Source organism: Oryctolagus cuniculus, chromosome 12 (assembly GCF_051225735.1).
Source record: "Oryctolagus cuniculus isolate XC-2025 breed Fujian yellow rabbit chromosome 12, ASM5122573v1, whole genome shotgun sequence".
NCBI lineage: Eukaryota > Metazoa > Chordata > Mammalia > Lagomorpha > Leporidae > Oryctolagus > Oryctolagus cuniculus.
The window spans coordinates 21644222-21659479 of record NC_142878.1 but is presented as its reverse complement, the minus strand read 5'-3'; the positions used below and the strand labels follow the sequence as shown (position 1 = coordinate 21659479).

Below are 15258 nucleotides of genomic sequence, written 5' to 3'. Positions count from 1 at the left end.
ATCATAGGATTACTTAGAAATAATCAGAAGCAAATCCATGAATTAAAGAAATTCATACATGACATGAAGGAACAGTTTTCCCATGAAATTGAAATTTTAAAGAGAAATCAAAATGAAATATTGGAAATGAAGAATTCAATAGAACAAATTAAAAATGCAGTGGATCTGGCCTCAGAATCAGCCCATAAGGCATTCAGATCTGGCTGAAGAGCCCATGAGAGTATTTTAGGCATGGAAAGCCAAGACACTCTGGCAAAATAAAAAATAAAAATAAATAAAAAAAACCACCACACCTAAATGAAAGAGCTCTGCGAGTGAGATCCCAGTGGAAAGAACGGGCCATCAAAGAAAGTACCACCTTTCTCTGAAGGGAGGAGAGAACTTCCACTTTGACTATGACCTTGTCTAAATAAGATCAGAGTCGGCGAATTCAAAAGGCTTCCATAGCCTTGGTAACTCATGACTAGAGCCTAGGGAGATTACTGATGCCATAAATAAGAGTGTCAAATTGTTAAGTCAACAACAGGAGTCACTGTGTACTTACTCCTCATGTAGGATCTCTGTCCTTAATGTGTTGTTCAATGTGAATTAATGCTATAACTAGTAATCAAACAGTATTTTACACTTTATGTTTCTGTGTGGATGCAAACTGTTGAAATCTTTACTTAATATATACTAAATTGATCTTCTGTATATAAAGATAATTGAAAATGAATCTTGATGTGAATGGAATGGGAGAGGGAGCAGGAGATGGGAGGGTTGTGGGTGGGAGGGAAGTTATGGGGGGTGGAGCCACTGTAATCCATCAGCTGTACTTTGGAAATTTATATTTATTAAATAAAAGTAAAAATTGTGGTGGAAAGCTTTAAGAAAAGACTCGGTGAGGCAGAAGCAAGAATATCTGAGATAGAAAATAAATCTCTGGAAATATTACAGTCAGACCAAAAAAAAAAAAAAAGGAAGAAATAATAAAACTAAAAAAACTGTGTTGGAGATCTATGGGATACTATCAAATGACCAAACATACGGGTCTTAGGAGTTTCTGAAGGAATGGAAAGAGAACGGATTAAAGGCCTTTTTAGTGAAATAATTACAGCAAACTTCCCTAATTTGGAGAAAGACAGGGACATTCAAGTACAGAAAGCACATAGAATTCCTAATAGACATGACCAGAAAAGATCCTCACCACAACACACTGTAGTCAAACTCTCCACAGTAAAACATAAAGATTCTAAAATGTGTATGAGAGAAATGTCAGATTGTTTTCAGAGGATCTCCAAATAGACTCTCAGCTAACTTCTCATCAGAAACCTTACAGGCTAGGATAAAATGGCAAGAAATATTCCAAGTCTTAAGAAAAAAGAAACCTGTCAACCCAGAATACTATACCCTGCAAAGCTCTCACTTATGAAGGTGAAATAAAGACCTTCCATAACAAACAAAATTGAAAGACTTTTTCACCACTCATCCAGCCTTAAAATAGATGCTTAAGGATGTGCTACACACAGAAACACAGAGACGTGGTCATCACTATGAAAGAAAATGAAGGCAGACAATCTCCCAGGGCTGGCACTGTGGCACAGAGGGTAAAGCCTCGATCTGCGATGCCACATCCCATATGGGTACCAGTTCGAGTCCCAGCTGCTCCACTTCCAATCCAGCTCTCTACTCTGGCCTGGGAAAGCAGTAGAGGATGGCTCCAAGTACTTGGGTCCCTGCACCCTCATGGGAGACCCGAAGGAGGTGGATGGGTCCCAGCTTCAGATCAGCCCAGCTCCAGCCACTGCAGCCATTTGGGGAGTGAGCCAGCGGATGGAGGACCTCTCTCTGCCTCTGCCCCTCTGCCCCTCTGCCTCTCTGTGGCTCTGCCTTTCAAATAAATAAAAAAGAAAGAAAAATCTCCCAGTAAAAGTACAAGGGAAATTTAAAGAAAATAAGAATATTTACAGAAAAATGGCAGGGCTAAGTTTTTACTTATCAATAGTCATCTTGAATGCAATGGCTTCAACTCTTTAGTTACAAGATACAGACTGGCTGAATGGATTAAAAACAAAACCCATCTTTTTGCTACCTACAAGAAACACATCTCACCAACAAAGATGCATGCAGACTGAAAGTGAAAGGATGGAAAATTATATTCCATGCTAACAAAAACCAAGAAAGAGCTGGTGTAGATATCCCAATATCATACAAAATAGACTTTAACACAACAACTGTTAAGAGAGTCAAAGAAGGGCACTATGTAATGATTAAGGGACCAACTCAACAGGAAGATGTCACTATTACATACATATATGCACCTAATTACAGGGCACATGGCTATTTAAAAGAAACATTAATGGACCTAAAGGGAGACATAGACTACAATACAATAGAAATGGGGAACTTCAATACTCTACTCTGAGCAATGGACAGATCAGCCAGAGAGAAAATCAGCAAAAAATAGCAGATTTAATCAATATTATAGACCAAATGGACCTTATGGATATCTACAGAACTTTTCATCCTACAGATGCAAAATTCACATTCTTCTCACCAGTGCATGGAACTTTCTCTAGGATAGACCACATACTAGGCATGAAGCAAGTCTAAGCAAATTAAAAAAAAAAAAATCAAAATCATACCCTGCATCTTCTCTGACCAAAATGGAATGAAGGTGGAAATCAACAACTCAAGAATCTCTAGAATATATGTAAAAACATGGAGATTGAACAACATGCTCCTGAATGAACAGTAGGTCATAGAAGAAATCAAAAGTGAAGTCAAAAGATTTCTTGACAAATGAAGATGACAATACAACATATCAAAACTTATGAGCTATAGCAACAACAGTGTTAAGAGAAAAGTTCATAGCAATTGGTGCCTACATCAAGAAATTAGAAAGGCACCAAATAAAAGAGCTATCAATGCATCTCAAGGACCTAGAAAAACAGCAAACCAAACCCAAAAGTAGTAGGAGAAAAGAAATAATTAAAATTAGAGAATAAACAAAAATTTGAAACCCCCCCAAAATACAAAAGATCAGCAAAACGAAAATCTTTTTTTTTAATAAACTAAATTGACAAACCATTGGCCCAACTAACAAAAAAAAAGAGAAGATCCAAATCAATAAAATTAAAGATGAAAAAGGAAATATAATGACCCCACAGAAATAAAAAGAATCATCAGAAATTACTAAAAAGAGCTGTATGCCAACAAACTGGGAAACCTAGAAGAAATGGATAGATTTCTGGACACAGAAAAACTACCTAAATTGAGCCATGAAAACACATAAAACCTAAACAGACCAACAACCAACACAGAAACTGAATCAATAATAAAGACCCTCCCAGCAAAGAAAAGCCCAGAATCAGATGGCTTCACTGCTGAATTCTTCCAGACGTTTAAAAAAGAACTAACTCCAATTCTTCTCAAGCTATTCAAAACAATTGAAAGGAATCTTTCCAAACTCCTTCTATAAAGCCAGCATCACTGTAATCCCTAAATCTGAAAAAGATACAACAGAGAAAGAAACTATAGACCAATTTCCCTGAACACAGACGCAAAAATCCTCAACAAAATACTAGCTAATCAAATGCAACAACACTTCAGAAAGATCATTCACCAGGACCAAGTGGGATTTATCCCAGGTATGCAGGGATGGTTCAATATTCGCAAATCAATGTGATACATCACATTAACAAATCGTTGAACAAAAACATATGACTATCTCAATAGATGCAGAGAAAGCATTTGATAAAATACAACACACTGGCCGGCGCTGCAGCTCAATAGGCTAATCCTCTGCCTGCGGCACCGGCACACCAGGTTCTAGTCCCGGCTGGGGCGCCAGATTCTGTCCCGGTTGCTCCTCTTCCAGTCCAGCTCTCTGCTGTGGCCAGGGAGTGCAGTGGAGGATGGCCCAGGTCCTTGGGCCCTGCACCCACATGGGTGACCAGGTGGAAGCACCTGGCTCCTGGCTTCGGATCAGCGCAGCACGCCAGCCACAATGCACCAGCCGTAGCAACCACTTGGGGGGTGAACCAACAGAAAAAGGAAGACCTTTCTCTCTGTCTCTCTCTCTAACTCTGCCTGTCCAAAAAAAAAAAAAAATACAACACACTTTCATGATGAGAACTCTAAGAAATTCAGTATAGAGGGAACATTCCTCAATGCAATGAAGGCAATTTATAACAAACCCACAGCCAGTGTCTTATTGAAGGGAGAAAAATTGGAAGCATTCCCACTGAGATCCAGAACCAGACAAGGATGCCCACTCTCACCACTGTTATTCAGTACAGTCCTGGAAGTGTTAGTCAGAGCCACTGGGCAAGAAAAAGAAATCAAAGGGATATAGATTGGGAAGGAGTAAGTCAAACTATCCCTATTTGCAGATGATATGATTCTACATATAGGGTATCCAAAAAGACTCTGCTAAGAGACTATTGAAACTCATAGAAGAGTTTGGTAAAGTAACAGGATATAAAATCAACACATAAAAATCATATGGGGAGTGAACCATCAGATGGAAGACCTCTCTGCCTCTCCTCTCTCTGTGTAACTCTGACTTTCAAATAAATAAATAAATCTTTTTTAAAAAAAAAGTAATTATGAGATATATACACCATGAACTACTACACAGCAGTTAAAAAGAAATGAAATCCTATCATTTGCACCAAAATAGATTAAAATGGAAAACATACTTAGTGAAATAAGCCCATCCCAAAAGGACAAATACCATATGTTCTCCCTGATCTGTGATAACTAATAAAGCATCTAAAATGTAATCTATAGAAGTGAAATTGACATTTTATGATGCAAAACAGCCCTTCTCAACTATTGAGGAATAGTTTTTTTTTTTCACACAATTTGTTGAATTCTTCACTTAGAATAAAGTTACTCCTATGTGTATAAATTTAATTGAAAATAGATCTTAGTAAAAAATAGCAATGGGAATAGAAGAGGGAGGAGGAAAAGAGGTGGGAGTATGCGTGGGAGGGTGGGCACAGTGGGAAGAATCACTATATTCCTAAAGTTGTATTTATGAAAAGCATGAAGTTTGTATTCATTAAATAAAAGGTTTCTGGGGAGGGGGGAAACAACAACAAAACAAACAACAACAACCAAAAAAACCATGCAATCCACTGGGAAAAGTACAAAGTTTCCAGAAGATTCACCCTCAGCCTACAAAGGAACTGCAAATGAAAACATGGATGTCGTTGTTATCAACTGGCAATGATGGAACCCAGAGTTGGCAAAGGGGTGAAGACAGACTTTTTCTCTGTTATTGAAGTATAGATTGGCATGATCTTTTTGGAGAGACATTCGGTAACATCACAAATACCGCTACTCTTAACCCAGCAAGTTCTACTCTGATAATTTATCTTAGATACACTGACTGCATGCAAAGGTAATACACAAAAGACATGTTCAGCAAAACATGTTTTTCCTTTTTTTTGACGGCAGTTTCAGGTTGTAAACTACACTTATTTATACCACAGACCGGTTAAATGAATTGTTCAACCAAAGAAATTCTGTGTACCTTAAAAGAGAACTTGGACTTTTTGGACTCAAAGATGTCCAAAGAACTCCAAGGGTATTTTAATTAAAAAAGAGAGCAAGTTGCAATACAGAACATGAAGTATGATCTCCTTTTTCCATTGTTTGTTTTGCTAGTTTTTAAGAGCTGCACCACAGCGCTGGTCCCATATAAAGCCCTGGCCTGAAGTGCCGGCTTACCCTATGGGTGCCGGTTCTAGTCCCAGCTACTCCTCTTCTGATCCAGCTCTCTGCTATGGCCTGGGAAAGCATGGAAGGTGGCCCAAGTCCTTGGGCCTCTGCACCCACGTGGGAAACCTGGAAGAAGCTCCTGGCTCCTAGCTTCGGATCAGCACAGCTCTGGCCGTTGTAGCCATTTGGGGAGTGAACCAGTAGATGGAAGACCTCGCTGTCTGTCTGTACCTCTCTCTGTAACTCTTTCAAATAAATAAAATAAATTTTTTTTAAAAAAAAGAGCTATATGTTTGTGATTGCATAGATTTCAAGAAGATATTAAAAAGAAATCTTTAGCTTTAACTCTGGGGAACAAGCAAAATGAAAAAATCTTTCACTTTTTTCACTCATTTGTATTTCAATGTAACTGGTTAGAACATTGTTTTTATAATAGAGAAAAAATACTCCCTCTATAAGCTAATGCCCACCCTATCTTTCTAGCTCCCAGTTACACTTGCCTAAATCTATTCCCATCAATCTGGTCCACACCCACTGGCCTATGCCTGGCTCCTCCTCTCGTTTGCCTTTGTTCATGCATTAACTGTACCCATTCAGATTTCTGCTCGTCCTTCCACTTCAGGATCTCTTCAACCCCACCAGGCCACAGCCATTATGGCTCCTCTGAAGCAGGCATTTCTGTGGCACCTGCTGCCCCGTATTGTGTACCTTCCCTGAGGGTGGCTATGTTCTACTTCTCTCTGGGCATCAAACAGCTGGTACAGTGTCTTTTCACAGTGGGGACTCAGTAAGCAGATTAGCCATGACTACCCCGAGGGACTCCAATTCTAAACTCAAAATTTAATTACACTCACTCAGTTATGCTAAGGCAAGACAATGAATACATGTTCGATACATTTTCAGAAACAAAAGGAATTTCTGTTCAAACTAAGCTTATTCTAGAATTCTACTAGAGTTGAACCAGATCAACTCCCTTCTGGCATTTTCTTGTTACTTAAGGCTTTACCGTTTGATATTTGACTTCACCGGCACTAAAAGGTCATTCATTTAAAGGCAAGCATATAACAGACTTCACATACAAGATTAAAATGAGCAGTAAAGTTTTGCTAAGACATTCAGCTTTCTTTATTACTCTTTATTCCCTAAAAATATTCTTCCTTCTTACAAGGAATAAGCAGCTGGATAAACTCAGTCTTTTCTGCTTAACAGACCCATTATTCAATTTTTTTTTACAAAATATTTGAAAGTAACATACACTCAGTTATTTGGTGTAGTTCCATTTTATTCTTAAATGTTAATCCTATTACGGTGAGGATAAATCCCTGTGTTAATAATCAACTTCTTTGTATTGTTTCATAGAAGCTTAAACACTTGGGATCATTTCCTTTCACTGGGAAAGAAATAACCAAGACAAGACCCTTCTACTCTTCAATTACCATTTATCCCGTGACCTCAATGGGGCACTGTAGAATCCATGTCCCGTTTCATGTCCATCTCACCCGACAAGTGTGATCTTTAGAGAAGTCTGTTTATGCCAAGACCTAAGTGGTCTGCCCGCTTTCATACAATATTAAAGGAAACGTGCTGACGGCGCCTTGCAACCTGGACGGGCTGTCGCAGGCTTCAGTGGAAAAGGGGTGGGGCTGGTGACCCCACTGAAGGCAAGGCACAGGCAGGACGCCCGCCCACAGCTATGCAGTGTAAAATGCTTAACAGTCGCTTCTAGTGACGAGACTGTTACAGTGGACACGAACTCCACGTTATATATCGTGATGTAAAAGAGAAGCTCACTGGCAGGAGGTTCGTTAACAGAGACCAGAGCCAGCTGAATGACTGCCAATCACTACCAATACCCTTCCCAGCCTCCCCTTGGCACTGCCGCCGGGCATGGCTCCCTCCACGAGAAGCCCGGCTGTTGCTGGATGGGCGTAAGAGCCTCACCTCAGCCCAGCTGTTACAGCTCTAACAGCCATCGTCTGTCCATTCGTGTGCCAAGTAGCCCTGTCTGGTGGCAAGGTGGCTGGGCAGGGATGAGGTCACTAAGTGGGAAAGTTACATTTCCCTTTTCTACCCAGTTCCCAAGGAAAATGAAGGAAAACAGGCAGCGAAAGCAAAGTGGACGGAAGCGCGGTGGAGGGCAGCGGTCGGCTTGCTTGGGTCCCTTGTAGAGATTCCACCACGGGACTGGAAAGGATGGGGACCCCGCTGCTGGGCTGGGGTGCGTCCCAGCCGGGGGCAGAGCCGGGGAGCAGCAGAGCCACAGCGCAGTCGCCCCGCCACAGAGGTGCGCACATCCCATCACGAGACAGCCACCGGAGCCGCAACCACACTCTGCCAACTTTGCTTGGTTTTTATTAAAAAGGCCATTTGACCGTGTACTGCAGCTCCATTTGTTCTTCACACATACACACACCCCTCCCCTCCCAGCACAGTGCCACCACCCAAGATTCACTATCTCAGAACTGAGACATTGCAAACACAGCAAAAAAAAAAAAAAAAGGTAATTAAGGGCAATAAAATACTGCAGCTGGGGACCCATCAGAGGTCCACAAACACAGACGCTCACTCTGACCTCTGGTTAAACACAGGTGAGCACACACACGCACCACCTCGCCTTCCTGAAATCCAAATAAAAAACAGTGGCACCGAACGGTTCCTAAAGGCATGAATCCATAGGATAAAGAACAGAAAAGACAATGAAAGAAAGAGAGAGGGGCAGAGCGTGAACCTGGTCTCAGAGCAAGGCTGAGCAGAACCAAGGCAGGCGTGGTCTTGCACCTGCAGAGGCAAAGAACCTGCATGCGGACAGGCAGGCAGGCAGGTGTACCTGGAGACTCTCGGGTCCAGCAGAAGGCAGGGCTCACCGGACATTTGCCTGAAGTCTGACAACGCTGCAGCGCAGTCGGCCCCCTGCCCACGTTTCCTCTCCCACCTCTCACTGTGAGCTACCCCTCCCCCCCCGATGGCCGAGAGGATGCACTAGGGGTAACCTCAGCTCCTCTCCAGGGAAGCAAAGGGGTGAGCTGAGATTTCAGGGGTGTGGGCTGGGGTGGGGGAGGCAACGGGGATGCCAAGAAAGGAGTGCTCGTGTTTGAGGTCTGCTAAGCGTGTGTGCCTCTGCAATCGGAGATGAATTTCACCCTGGCTTCCGAGTTGGAGCCATCGAGTAGAGAAAGCAAGTGTGACGAGAGATTCTCAACCTACACGGGCAGGCCCTCCCCACCTGTCTTCCTGTTCACCATGCAGCCCCCTTACCTGGCAAGTTTGCTGAGGCCAAGGACTTGCTTGTTAGGAAGATAACCGATATGCACCTTCAGAGAAAACACAGCAACCGTGAGCAAAGGGAACACGCAGCCCAGCTCCGCAACGCAGTGAGAAAGCACGGCAGAACACAGTGCACCCACAGCCGGTCCGGCACGGCGGCGGCGCGGCTGGAAACGTCTGGAAGCTTCAGACTCAGACCATGAGGCACTTACACACGCATTTTTAAAATTACACAAACACAGTAAAAGGAAAACATGTGAGAACGAGTCTATCAATCACATGATCTGTGTCATTTTCTGGTGAAATACATGAGAAAAATCTGAATGTGAGATATAAATATATATCAATCATTCAATACACACACACACACAAAATGGGTAGACAATTAACAGCAAAACATTAGCAAATGAACAGAAAAAAACAACAGCGAACACCACAGACATCTCTGTTGGTTCAGCTTACAAAATCCCAACTGAAAATCTAAGAGGAGCAAGCTCTCTGCATGGTAGGGGCCCCAGCCATTGCATCCAGATCAGCTGTGGACAAGAGCAGACCTTTGAGTGGGAATGTGAAACAAAGGGCATGAAGATCCTGCACCATTTCACTGAAGAATTGAAACACGGCTTAACCAGCGCGATCCCAAAGACAACACCCAATCCAAGCAATGGCTCCTAAGACATAGATGTCCCATCGACAATAAAGCAGGGACTGGCGCTGTGGCATAGTGGATGAGGGTGCCACCTGCAGTGCCGGCATTCCATGTGGGCGCCGGTTCGAGTCCTAGTTACTCCACTTCCAATCCAGCTCTCTGCTATGGCCTGGGAAAGCAGTAGAAGATGGCCCAAGTCTTTGGGCCCCTGCATCCACATGGGAGACCTGGAAGAATCTCCTGGCTCCTGGCTTTGGATTGGGGCAGCTCCAGCCTTTGCAGCCAATTGGGGAGTGAACCAGCGGATGGAAGACCTCTCTCTTTGCCTCTCCTTCTCTCTGTGTAACTCTGACTTTCAAATATTTCAAATAAATCAATAATTTAAAAAAAACACTTATTAAGATCAAAACAAAATAAAATTAGAGTGGTAGTGGCGGGGGCAAACTTCCTTCTGCCAGGGGCCATTTGGACATTTATAACATCATTCACGAACCATACAAAATTGTCAACTTAAAAATTAGCTTGATAGGGCAGGCACTGTGGTGTAGCGGGTGAAGCCGCCACCTTCAGATTGGCGAAGCTCCGGCAACTGCGGCCATTTGGGGAGTGAAGCAGTGGACAGAAGACCCCTCTCTCTCTCTCTCTCTCTGCCTCTGCCTCTCTGTAACTCTGCCTTTCAAATAATCTTTTAAAAAATTTAGCATTTAGCAGAATTTATTGTATTTCAAGTCCTGCTGTGGTTGCCTTGGCAAGACCAGAGCCAGCGATTTCACAGGCCTTCCTTAAATGGCCCACGGGCCACACAGGTTCCACCCCTGTACCTACATATTCCCAAAAACGTAGGTTGCAGCAGATTCATTTTTCCTGGCATGTGTTGCAAAGAAATTACACACACCAATAGCACAGCCTCTGTCACAAGCAGTTCCACACTCATTACTGCTCGTGCCACACTGTACATACGTGTATCTTTGACCAAACATCATTCAGCCAAAATAAAGGACAGGGATTTTCAGAGCCTACAGTTACCTTTTTTAAAAAAAAGAGCAACTTTCACCTCTTATCTTAACCTATTAACTTGTTATTTAACAGTAAAGTCTTATCTCTGAAGGTCATCTAGTTTCTCTGTTTTTTCACTTAAGTTACGAGATCAGCCAGATCGATAGCGTAAATATTTCTGTGAAACTATGAATAAATGGGATATTGGGAATGAGCAGCTGACAACTGCCATTTTCCTAATCTTTCAGCTTTCACTGTGCCTTTTAGAACTATGACGCACCGACAACGAAGACTTTACCTTTCCCACAAATGGGACCAGATGATGCTCACACATGGAGAACATGTCTATGTCCTTCACAATCACCATCTCGTCGTGATCTTCATCAAAGATAGCATCGTTGAGGACATCTGAAACCAGAGGCTGTGTTAGCCACAGTGCTGGATTTACAGAACAATCCAGTGTAGAAAATCTACTAGGGTAAACATGAACCGACGGGCAACATGAGAATAATGCTAATCCTCACTAAAACAGAACGGAAATCCACATTAAGAGAGTTATTTTTCCCTAACAAAATACTGGTGCTTTCCTTTAGGGGATATCAAAAAACTCTTGATGTAGTGTTACAAGAAAAACGTGCAATCACAAATACATCTGCAGAATGAGTGCAAAGTAGGGAGCAAGGGAGGAATTAGGACAAAATCAATCTGATTATTTCTGGTGGTAGAAACAACTCTGTTTCTTCCTTACATTTCCTTATACCTAGGATTTCTCTGTGGTGGAGATACAGAAAACCACATCTGAGCAAAAGATTAATCCTTAACGTCTGCCTCCCGGGGCTGGAGCCAGACACCTGTAAACTTGACTTCTATTCTCAGTGCCCCCAGATAATTCTCTGCTGTTAAGAAGTCATCCAGTTATTGCAAGCAAACTTCAGAGTTACTGTTAGCATTCACCTTCGTAGGGAAATAATCCCACAGGCTGCCTGTTTGGGAGACTGTGGGGGAGGAGCCGTATCTTGTGTGAGCCGTGGAAACTGGCTAAGGTGGCTAGGCATGCAAGAGACATTTAAAAACAAGCAAACACAATGTTTTCAAACTGCCCTGATGGAGCCTCAACTACCTCATCTGCAAAACAGGTGAACCAGCCGGAGCCTAGGGGAGCTTTGAGCTCTCTGCCATTCTGCGACTGCAAGAACAACCTGGGGGCCAGAGCCGGGGCCTGCAGTGCTGTCATCCCATATGGAGGCTGGTTCAAGGCCCAGCTCCTCCACTTTCCATCCAGCTCCGTGCTAACGTGCCTGGGGAAGCAGCAGACCCACATAGGAGGCCCGAAAGAAGCTCGTGGCTCCTGGCTTCAACCTGGCCCAGCCCTGCCGTTATAGCCATCTGGGGAGTGAACCAGGGGATTGGAGATCTTTCTCTGTAACTCTGACTCTCCCCCCTCATTCTCTGTAACTCTTTCAAATAAATAAATATTTTAAAAAGAAAATCCTCGCCCAGAAGCTGAGAAGGGATCAAGGGAAACGAGCTACAATCTTCACTGTAACGTGACAGCTGTGGTACTATTATCAGGGGGTGCCTGGGGGTGTCATAGGGGAATGCTTGTCATACAGCAAACCCTGCCACTCTGTTGTCACACGCACATAGAACTCCAGCATGATCTCTCATTTGTAAGATAAATGTTTACAAAAGAACAAAACCTGCACAGTGTTTGCACAGCCTGCCAGAAGAGATGCATCAAGGCACCTGGCTGTGTGATCTCCAAGGACAGGCACAGAAGGGACAAGATGGGGACAGCCCCCTGTTTGTACCTCCCCTGGAAGGCAGGCTGCTGAGTGAGTCACAGGGAGATGAACAAAAGCCCACGCTCAGCCCTAATCTTCAGTGGCTGCCCTGCCACGCCAACAGGGCTCAGCGACATTGAGTTGTCATGCTCACCATGGTGACTGGTTGACCGTGTTGTGGAAAAGTCCTTAGTGTGGTCAATGACAGGAACTGTGAAGGGTATGGACACACACAGGCAGACACCTTCACCACATCTAGAAGTGGCTCATAAAATGCAGGGAGGAAAAATCTCAGTGTCATTCTTTCAGTAAATATTCCTTCTCCAAAAGCACACTTCTGTTGTGAATACTCTGCTCTAACCTTACTCATAAATCTGAAAGTACAAAAATATATCCTTCAGGTTCCCCAAAGTATTACGGGTTGTCCCCAAGTTCTTGATACAGCATTACTTAAGATCAAGTGTCTGGTAATTACAACAGATGTAATTAAAAAGGAGAGAATGCTCCAACATGGGAAGCATCCACACAGCAGACTCAAAGAATGACAATGGCTTTAAACAGCACTCTGACCTCAGAAACAGCCCTTAAGTCTTCCTGGTCTGGCTGAAAAGCCCATGAGAGCATTTCAGGCATGGAAAACCAAGACATTGTGGCAAAAAATATTCTACAAGAAGGATCTCTATGAGTGAGATCCCACTGGAAGGAAGGGGTTATCAAAGAAGGAGGTACTTTTCTCTGAAGGGAAGAGAGAACTTCCACTTTGCTTATGGCCTTGTCTAAATACTGACAGAATTTGTGGATTCAGAAAGCTTCCATAGCCTAGGCAGCTCATGTCAAGAGCCTAGGGTGATCAATTATATCATACATAAGAGTGTTAATTGATAAATTAACAACAGAAGTCATTGTGTACTAATTCCCCATGCAGGACCTCAATGAGTTGTATTGAGAGTTAACTGTAAAACTAGTTCTCAGTTTTGTGTGTGTGTGCACATGTGCAAATCGCTGAAATCTTTACTTAGTATAGAGTTGGTCTTCTGTGTACAAAGTTAATTGAAAATGAATCTTAATGGAGAATGGCACTGGGAATGGGAGAGGGAGGAAGCGGTGGGGTGGGAGTGGGGGTGGGAGGGTGGGTATGGTGGGAAGAATCGCTATATTCTTAAAGTTGTACTTATGAAATTTGTACTCATTAAATAAAAGGTTTCTTTGGGGGAAAATCATTACTGTCTTGTATAACTTTCTAAAATCTTTAGCCACACAGGAAATAATCATCAAGGTAAAAACAAACAAGAAATGCTTCTTAAACAACTAGAGAGAAGTACTGAACACAGCAAAGATTCATTCTCTCTTGCAAAGAATGAGATTATCCTCACTCTAAGTTCTTAGGACAACTGCAGGACACACATTAAAAGTCAGCCCTCACTGTGTAGTGGTGCAATGGGTTAAGTTGCTGCTTGTGATTCCAGCATTCAGTATTAGAGTTTGTGTCCCAACTCTGCTACTTCTGATCCAGCTCCTGGATAATGCACTTAGGAAGGCAAAGGAAGATGGTCCAGATACTTGGATTCCTGCACCCATGTGGGAGACCCGGGAGAAGCTCTTGGCTCCTGGCTTTAGCCAAGCCCAGACCTGGCTATTGTAGCCATCTGGAGATTGAATCAGTGGGTGGAAGATGTCTATCTCAATCCCTCCCCCTCCCTCCCTCCCTCTTGCTCTGCTTTTCAATTAAAAAAAAAAAAAAAAGCCAAAATGATTACCTATAAAGAACTAAGAGAGCCGGTGCCACGGCTCACTAGGCTAATCCCCTGCCTGCGGCGCCCGCAGCCCGGGTTCTAGTCCCGATTGCTCCTCTTCCAGGCCAGCTCTCTGCTGTGGCCCGGAAAGGCAGTGGAGGATGGCCCAAATGCTTGGGCCCTGCACCCGCATGGGAGACCACGAGGAGGCACCTGGCTCCTGGCTTCGGATCGGCGCAGCGCGCCGGCTGTGGCTGCCATTTGGAGGGTGAACCAACGGAAGGAAGACCTTTCTTTCTCTCTCTCTCTCACTGTAACTCTGTCAAAAAAAAAAAAAAAAAAGAACTAAGAGAAAAAAGAGATATGGATGGAAGACATCTTTGAATATAAGTTACTATGGAGATATGATGTTGAAATCATGTTGTTTTACCACTTAAAATTAAACCGAGAAGAAAAAAGCTAGTAACCCCCAATATGGCCTAATGCTTCATGGGGCAGTGGAACACAAATATGTCACCTGTATCCCATTTCATTAAAATGAACCCAGACTATAAACTTGACCTAGCCACATCATTTTCTGTCAATAATGAAGTTCCCTGGCTATATTTGTGTTTTGCTCCAACATATCTGAAAGCTGCCGTCTGGGGATAATAAGAAGAAAACACTATCACAGATTGTTTTAATTTCCTGCCTGTTATCAGCAGCAGGAAGGTAACCCTGGAGACGAGGGTTTGTGGCATTCTGGGAAACCAACATAGCCTCCAGCAGGCAAAGGTCTGTCTCCAGCCACGCCACACAACGTCAGCCTGAAAGTGGACCTTTGTCGTGTTATTAGCGATTGAGCAATGACAGCAAGGAACGCTGCTGGGCCGACACCAGACATGCTCCTGAAAGCACGGGAAGACATGCTCCCCATAGGGCCTCAGGCACCTGGCTAAGCGTCTCCTGGGGCAAGCGCTCCCACACTCCCCAGTGGGGCTGTGAAAGCGCAGGCTGCTGGGCCCCATCCCCAGGGCATCGGTTTCGGTAGGTCTGGGTGAGCCTTAGAGTATGCATTTCCAGCAAGTTCCCAGAAGTCAGGGATGCTCCCGGTCTGCAAACCACACTGTGAGAGCCCCGTTTT

General features: G+C 43.5%; 1 protein-coding gene across 2 annotated transcripts in view; it reads right to left on the bottom strand.

Annotated features, from left to right (window-relative positions):
* The window catches only part of GCH1 (GTP cyclohydrolase 1), a 72927-nt gene that overhangs the window by 9217 nt on the left and 48452 nt on the right, over positions 1-15258 (bottom strand). For both annotated transcript variants that reach the window (XM_089309688.1, XM_051822887.3), the window contains 2 exons: positions 10917-11026; positions 8965-9020 (listed from right to left, as the gene is read on the bottom strand). In XM_089309688.1, the coding sequence (XP_089165814.1) occupies positions 8965-9020; positions 10917-11026 (166 nt within the window). The remainder of the gene's footprint in view (positions 1-8964; positions 9021-10916; positions 11027-15258) is intronic.